The 8,082-nt window shown below is 49.6% G+C and overlaps 2 protein-coding genes across 2 annotated transcripts; both read right to left on the bottom strand.

Annotated features, from left to right (window-relative positions):
• Positions 1–976: 976 nt before the first annotated feature.
• LOC124662361 lies at positions 977–1,761 on the bottom strand. Its single transcript, XM_047200208.1, has one exon. The coding sequence runs from the start codon at positions 1,759–1,761 to the stop codon at positions 997–999; it is 765 nt and encodes a 254-aa protein (XP_047056164.1). The 3' UTR covers positions 977–996.
• Positions 1,762–4,114: 2,353 nt separating this feature from the next.
• LOC124659307 lies at positions 4,115–4,907 on the bottom strand. Its single transcript, XM_047197223.1, has 2 exons — positions 4,608–4,907; positions 4,115–4,474 (listed from the first exon to the last, which is right to left on the bottom strand). Exons 1-2 carry the CDS (start codon positions 4,905–4,907, stop codon positions 4,310–4,312), a joined length of 465 nt encoding a protein of 154 aa, XP_047053179.1. The 3' UTR covers positions 4,115–4,309.
• Positions 4,908–8,082: the final 3,175 nt, after the last annotated feature.

The raw sequence follows: 8,082 nt of genomic DNA, 5'->3' as shown, positions 1-8,082 counted from the left end.
GTCTCCCTAGTCTTGTATGTCTGGATATGGGCCGGTCTTCCATCCCTCTTTGTCGCATTTTTCTTTGGGATGACTATATTTTCCTTAAATCATTTACGCCAGCTTCTTTTGGCTCCTACTAGCGAGTTCCTTATTGTTGTGTTAAGAATGTTTTCTTGGCTCTGGCGTGGTTTGGAGGTCTAGAGACAACATTGAGCTTCGTTCATGATATGCCAGGGAGTGCAGGAACAAGACGACGTTGATTTACCAAGGATATGTGTGTAATTTTCTTTTTGTAAAGAAAATCTTGCAAGGATTGATTCATGCCTTTTCGGGAAAAAATAGTCTAAACGATGGACTGCAAACACAAGTTCCAAGAGTATGGTTAACTAAGTTAAGAAATGCTCCAAAATCTACACTTTATCTAGAGTCCATGTTGCTTGCACAAAAAAGTACTCATGTGAATTTCAAACAAAGGATATCATTGCCATTTTTTCAGGTAAGAGGCGGACGCAAACATAGCACAACATTGACTGACGAAGCCTTTTGAGCTGCAAGTCTAGTGTCCGTAACATATTCCCATTTTTTCTTCCTCATATATCGACAGCACTTTAAGACGAATGGAAGATCGATCTCACGAAGTTCGTGTCGCATCCATGGCCACAAATATGTGGCGCAGGCCGGCCACGGTGCTCTTCGTTTGACCGTGTGCCATGAATCAATGCATGATGCACGACCCGCCGGCCCACATGCCCCCGAAGTCCAGTCGAAGTCATCAAGATCTAGCTCACGTGACGCGCAAACGCAGCAACACCACAGCGCCCATGTTCAAGTCAACGGAACCAGCCTCTTGTTTACTCGGATCGATGAACAAGAAGACAAAACCAAGATCCAAAAGGGAGAGCAGAGCAAGAACGAGGATGAATCTCTGAAGTCTGAACCGAGTCGCGCAGGAAAGACATCTCTGAACATGCATTCATCTCTCGATGATAGAAGATGGTGTAACAAAGCTGTAAACTAAACACGCTTGAATCCAAGAAGCTTCTTGCAGGCCTTGAAGATGCCAGTGCCCCTCTTCTTCTTCTTCGCCGTCCGCTCGTCGATCTCCTTGTGGCTCGCCGGTTCTCCCTGCTCTTGTGCAGGCTCCGCCCCCTTCTTCTGCCCGTCGACGACGACCACCTCCTCGAGCGCCTCGGCCTCGTCGTCGTCGCAGTCGTCCAGGCCGTCGTGGATCCTCCAGTACCCGTCCGAGAGGCTGGACGCCGGCTGCCGCCTCATGGAGAAGGCCCGCCTTACCGCGGCCTGGAAGCCGCCGCCGCCGCGGTGGCCGTTGGTGGACTTGCTCCGCTCCACGGCCGCGAACCTCTGGGAGGCGGAGGAGAGGTTCCTGACCATGGTCGCCGCCCCGACCGCCACCCCCTCCCACTTGCCTTCCTCCGCCGCCGTGCCGGTCGGGGCCGGGACCGGAAGCTCGACGCTGGGCGCCGGAGGGGACGAGACGAGGTTGCTGTAGCCGCTCATCTCTACGACTCTACACTGCAGGTGGTAGCGTGTGCTGGTATGCAGAAATGGTGGGGTCGTTGGCGTGGAGGTTTTCAGGTTCTTCTGAATTTGTAGCCGTGCGCGGTTGTGGAGTGGGCGGTGGGCGGTGCCGGCGCGTGCGCGGTGCTCGTCAGCAGCGGCAGTGGAGTGAGAATGGAGCGCGTGGTGTGCTCTGAGATGAGCCGCTCTGGCCTTGTCGCGGTGTTGGGTTTGGGGCGAAATCATTAGCCGTTCAGTCATTGGGGTTGGGGCCCCGCAGGAGCGTCCAATTTGACCAGCACGTCAGGAGACGCCGGGCCCCGGGGTTTGACGACTCGGGCTCCAGCAAAACCCGGACGCGCATGGAGCCTTGACATGATGTGTCACCAACCTAGCGCTGTCTTATCAGCACTGATTTCAGGCGTACGTATCTGGGTGAACAATACTGGCCAAAATCGACAAAAATAACCTTAAAATGAAATAAATTCGAAAATTAAACTTATGTGAAACAATTTCAAAAACTAACCCTTCTTAGCCACGCCAGTGTCGAGGGCGTCGCAGGTGTGGGGTCCTTGCGCTCAGCGTTGCACTGTAAAGTGCCGCGCCGTGGGCTGGTGTGGCACAACGATTTCAGCTTATTCGGACTGAGTGGCATCGAGCTGCTCCAGCTTCCTCAGCCTGTCCACTTCCTCCAGCAGCGGGACGACGATCTGGTTGAAACTGGAGATGCCCTAATAACATGGCAAGGCGTCGCAAAAAATTATTCACCCCACACGCAATTTACAACATGAATTACAAGGTTCAATAATTGGAAATTGCATCCTAGAAAAGAGAGGACAAGCATTGTTCGATAAGGTGAATTAGAGCAACTGAAGAAAGGCGTAGACACATCTTCCTCTTCGAGGTCGCGTTGGAGAAGATCTTGGTCGATGGGATCAGCATGTTCCTTCTCCCTCTCGTGCCATGATTTGGAAGGATGATGTCAGGCAGTGGCGGAGACAGGGGGACCAGCAGGGGCCTGGCCCCCCTAACACCATTGATTTCTTGCTAAAAAATTATGAACAGTGCAGATTTTGAAATTTTTTCTTCAACCGGCCCCCCTCAACAAGCAAAATTTCACATTTCTGCTTCCGCCACTGATGTCAGGTCGCCGGCGAGCACCATCCCATATCTGCAAGGAAGACACATGGGGATACTTATGATCCTACAAAGAGGGAATGCTGATGCCATCTACCATCTCCACGTTACTTATGATCACTTGTGCCATATGATGTACCTGGTACGACGTTCCTGGTTTCCTACCAATAGGTGATCATTTTGAGATTTCCAAATACACAACATAGAAGTCAAATATTTGGCACATAAGGGTGAGAGCGATTCATGCTTAACAAGTTCATAATGATTGTGTGACTCAGTTGCAACTAGCTCCAAGCTTTTTTGAACGGATAAACCAAGATGCACTAAACAAAGTTGTTGTAGAGAATGCACATGTACTTCTTCGATGACACATCTAGCACATAGTTTTCTAATATGAAGAGAGTACTTGCCTACTCGAACTCATATTGACATAGCTCTCCTAAGAAATATCAATCCAAAATTTTGCACTCATGAGGTTCTTACAAATGTTCTTTGAAGCCCTTAAACAGAGGCCTCTTCAATTTGTTTCCTCTCTAACACCAGTCCGCCGAAAGTTCCAGATGATAGTTGTTAGTTTAGCAATGAATTTTTTGGTGAAGAAAATATTGGACATGTAATAGGTAGGGACATACGAGTAATTTTTTTTTTTGATTAGTTCAAGTCTTGCGACATGAGAGAGCTTGTTGATTTGTATGTACTAAGTTTGGATTTAAACTTGTCTAACAATAAGTTGTAGGTGGCAGCTCTATCCTTAACAGGTAAGATGCAAGTGGCCAAGGTGAATGAAGTTGTTGTCAATCTGTGGCACTTGAAAGATCTGTTTAATCCAATGGATGGTAGAAGAGGTAACATTTATGCTCAAAACTATTCTAACATGTCTCTGTACGTAGAGCATATAAATCCTCCATGAGAACCCTGAACTCTGAACATAGAGCCATAGAATAACTACTAGATGCAAGCAGTTGGGTTACGAGATGCTACAAGAACATCGACCTGTTGTCCAAATAATATTAAAATTTGAAAGTTATAAATAATTTGAAAAAAACCCGTACATATGAATGCTATATATATTGTACTAATTCATAATTTCTTAATGTAAAATACCTTATATTTTAGGCACATAAAAAAAGACCAAAGTGCAAATCTGAGTGTGGTGAAAGAGTGCAAAATTTGTCAGATTTGATATTTTTTCTCAGCACAGAATACAAGTTAATTCGCATTTAAAATGTGTACCCCTTTTTTGTACATTACTACAGGCATGTATTTTTTTTTGATGCTTTGAAACAAGTTTTCGAATTTTCAAAAATTCTGGGCTACCTATGGCCCGTGCTCCAAAGCGAGTTTTTTTTCAATGAATGGATGGGTATGTAGTCCGCAATTCAAGGCCCAATTGTAGGGTACGACTTTGCGAATGCAACACCACACGCAGGCCTCAAGGAACAGCGGTCGACCGGTTGGGCCGGAATTACACGCGAGATTTAACACTCAGTGCAGGATGGTACGCTCCGCTCACTCGCTCATTCTGCTACATTTTACAACTTGCAACTTGCAAGTCATCCCGTAAGTCTCTTTCCGTAGCAATCCGTCCGTAGGTTTAGCATTTCCGTTTTACAATCTTTCCACTGTACAACATGTTCTACAAGATGTGCTCCTCAGATGGAATGTCGACTTCTCAGGGTGGCATGTAGGAGCCGTGGTGGTCGTGCGGCGGCCAATGCACCCCCTCCCTTGGACACGACGGCGGCAGCGGCAGCGGCGCCGGCTGCGCCAGGTACGTCGGGTACCGCTGCCCCGGCATCAGCACCGACAGGTCCACTGTCTGCATCACCGTCTCTACCTGAAACATGGCAAAGCCAACCGCTCAGTATCTCATCAAGCAAGAAGCAACACGTACAACGCACGCATTCCGTGTCAAATTCAGGAGATGTTAGTTGTCAGGTACTAGCCAGATGATGAGATGAGGATCTTACCATGGGCGGGCCGTGGAGTTTGCCGGGCGAGCGGTGGTTGCGCCTACGGCGGCCCGGTGAGCTACCCGGCGCCGGGAAGGCCTGGGGCTTAATGAGGTGCTCGAAGATGGCCATGAGAAGGAAGATGGAGATGAGGATGGCCGTGGCCGCGAACCCGAACGAGATGGCGTCCATCGACGTGCCGAAGTCCCTCAGTGTCGACGCCTCGCCGGTCCTCGCGTCCGCGGCTGCAGCCGGCTCGGACGGCGTCATCGCGGCGTCCCTTGGCCATGGCCTCGACCTCTGCCAGGATTCGCTCATATCTGCCTGCTTTTTTGGTCCCCTTTCGCAACCCCTGCAAAGACATGGCCCTCGTTTACTGGAGAAGCCACTGCAGTTCAAGCAAGAAAGCTGGAAAACAATGCAAGAGGAACTGGTACCACTTGTATAGTTCTATTCCTTGTGCTCAACCAAGAAAGCTGGTGCCAAAAGGAGGACAAATAACAGGAGGACTGAAGAAACACTATGCAAGCAACTGATTCAGAACCATGTACATTGCAGTTGCAGGCAAAAGAGAGGTATCTATATACCTTCGGTGCCTTGCTCTGTCTTTGCTGATAGGGTTATGGAGGCTCGGTGTGTTGATCGCGGAGTTCCAGGAGCGGGGGAACCTACAAGAATGAGAGCTACCCTGCCTGCAGCCTCTACTTAAAGGGAGGCCTGCCACTGAATCAAAAGTGAGATCTCCTAAGCAGATCCGGTAGTGGTGGTGGCAATGTGGCGCGACTCGCGAGAAGAGAAAACCCAAGGAAATGTTTAGAGCAACAAAAAGAGGGAAAGGCTGCCACAGCTCTCATATAGAAATGAGCGTGGGGGTAGATGATGGAGGCTCCAACAGTTTGAGGGAAGGCTGCGAGATTGGTAGCACTAGAGAAAATAATCCCAGGATCATGGCCAGTGGCACCCCACTCCCATGCACCGCAGCTAGCCCACATGATCCTCCTAATAAAGACCAGTGTTATCTGGTGCTAGAGCAGGGAAAATGATTCAAAGTGCTAGCATATAGCCAGGGCCGAGCCAAAAGGAGAGCGAAAAGGAGTGGGCGACGCAGGGGAAAAGCACGTCGTGGAAAGAAGCGAAGTTTTCGCGTTGCCTTTGCTCAGATCAGGGACCAATTAGCCTGCGATGAGCATCATGGCTGCTGTCAGGTGAGTGCCACCGTACATAGATTTATCCGTTTCCAATGTAGCACCCTCAGATGCATCTGATGGCCGCTGTCAGGAATTTTATGATTTAGATCACCCAGTGGTTGATCTGGTTTTGAGAAATTGAGCTTGAGAATCCAGTCAGAAAAATGCCAGGAAGAATGTCTGTGGAGACTGTTCGAGGCTGCCCTAGAAAAATCTACTCTCTGTTAGGTGCCATTAGGATCATCTTAGGAAACATCAGAAGTAACTAACTCTCCAAAAGGTGAGGGTCAAACTGTCAGTATCAATACTCAGTAGACTGACTAGCTAAAAATAGTAGTTTGCATGTGTATTCTGACATTGGCAAGTGTTATTTACTATAGGCAGCTCTCCTACGTGGGCAATGCTACCACTGGTAGTAAATTAGTAACTGTTGATTACACATGCATGAATCGCCTCCTTTCTCAGGTAGTCTCTCCAACTCCTCGTATATATGTAATATGGATCGCATAACTTTATATTGTTCCTTTCTCCATCCGCAAATAATCCTGTCCCCCTGCCTTGAGCATGCATCAACCAGCTAAAGAGAATGCCATTAATCTGTTCGCGATGCTTGCTTCCAAAGACAGAACTTGGTACTTGTGAGTTGGGAGACAACTAATAAAGTGTAAATCAATTGGTATATTTAATTATGAGCATCGGCGTATTGTCTGGCGAGGAGGCGAGCATCAAGTGGGGTGGTACTTGTTTTTGTTACCTCATTCACAATCTAGAGCCCGGGGACATGAGTGCGAGAGAGGGAAAGACATATATTTTGGGAGCTAAATTATGAAAGTAAATCTCAATTTAGACTTCGTGCTTCTACTTTGTGTTGCAGCGGTGCCCCAATCCCCTAACACAAGCAATATCCAAAGGAAAACAATGGGGGTAAAGCAAAACACAAGCGAACAAAACTAATCGCCTAGGAATGAATATGGTTCATGGTTGACAAAGAAAAGAAAAGGAAGGTTCCTTCTTGGTAGATAAGATAGGTTAACAATGGCCAGGCGACAACGAAGCGATGCATGAAGAGATGCAGAATGACGTGATAGGAAAAGACTATACCAGAGACGGAACAACAGAGAAAGATATGTAGATACGCGCATGGAGAGTCATGAGAAGACAGACTAATCCATGTGACACGAGAGATTGGTCCATAATAAACTGTATCGTGGTTAACTGGTCCTGTTACTTATGTATTTAGCAAGGGCGTCTTATCATTGTAAAGCCTGCACCGAGGGAGGAGTGGATGATGGCAGCTAAACTAGTTTCCTAGGCGACCTAAAAAGTAGAAATTAGAAAAGGAAGAAAAGGTCTTTTCCCGAGCTGAAGACCACATGCATGTGGAGGGGCTCACATGTCTCCCCGTCCTAGATGCTAGAGATGGCGAGAAAGAAACGAGCTCGCTGCGCTTAAATGCTCAGAGCAGCTCTAGCCGCTACCGTAAATAGGCTCACAATTAAAAGTGGTGTCACGCTCGGTTTTACGCTCTAGCAACTCCGGTGACATACGGGGCCACGCTTGGTTTTACGCTTCGTGCGACACCCGTAAAGTGGTGCCCGACCATAAACGTAGTTCAGTGGCCTGAGAAAAGCCCGCTTCGGACGTACATATGCCGCTCGGCTCGCTGGACCCAAGCAGAAATCCTATCTACTCCGTCGCACTCCCTCGCCAAATCCGCCGCCGCTGACGAACCTCCAGCGCCCAAATACTATACCGCCAGCACCTAATCCACACCACCACCATCGACGAGAATCGCTCCGCCGCGGTGACATGGAGCCCATCCCACCGCTCTCCCTGCCGCGCTTCGGTGCCCGCGACCAGCGCCTCATGACCAGCGCTGAGCTCCGAGCAAGTCGCTCGGTGGGCAGCAAGAAGAGAGCGGCGCGGCGCTGGACCAACTGGGGAGCGTCGGTGCCTCCCTCCCTCACGCCGTACGCATACGGCGGCACCCCCTCCTCATGTGCGGGGAGCAGCAACAGCCGCCGTAATCCCTCTCCACCGCCCTCCCTCTCCTCGGCGCTCAGCTCCGAGGAATCCGAAGAAGACGACGACGGTGACTTCGTCGCCTCTGACGAGGCCGAGGCGCGCGCGGATCAAGCGATGCTCCGAGCGGACCCGCCTCCACGAGGTCGCCGTCGAGACGTCGAGTTGGAGGAGGCCCTCCGCCTCATCGAGCGCCAGAAGGCGGAGGAGGAGGCGGTGCAGCAGCGCTAGAAGGCGGAGGAGCGCGCGGCGGACGTCATCGTCATCGAATGAATCATCGATGT

This window comes from Lolium rigidum, chromosome 6 (assembly GCF_022539505.1).
Source record: "Lolium rigidum isolate FL_2022 chromosome 6, APGP_CSIRO_Lrig_0.1, whole genome shotgun sequence".
In the NCBI taxonomy this organism is placed as follows: Eukaryota; Viridiplantae; Streptophyta; class Magnoliopsida; order Poales; family Poaceae; genus Lolium; species Lolium rigidum.
The sequence above is the reverse complement of the archived record's forward strand: the minus strand, read 5'-3'. Positions and strand labels throughout refer to the sequence as shown.

Excerpts from the sequence above, each read along its gene's own strand:
- LOC124662361 (XM_047200208.1), bottom strand. The coding sequence starts at position 1,761 with ATGACTGAACGGCTAATGATTTCGCCCCAAACCCAACACCGCGACAAG.
- LOC124659307 (XM_047197223.1), bottom strand. The coding sequence starts at position 4,907 with ATGAGCGAATCCTGGCAGAGGTCGAGGCCATGGCCAAGGGACGCCGCG. Across the intron at positions 4,475-4,607 it reads AACTCCACGGCCCGCCCATG|GTAGAGACGGTGATGCAGAC; the intron begins GTAAGATCCTCA and ends GCCATGTTTCAG.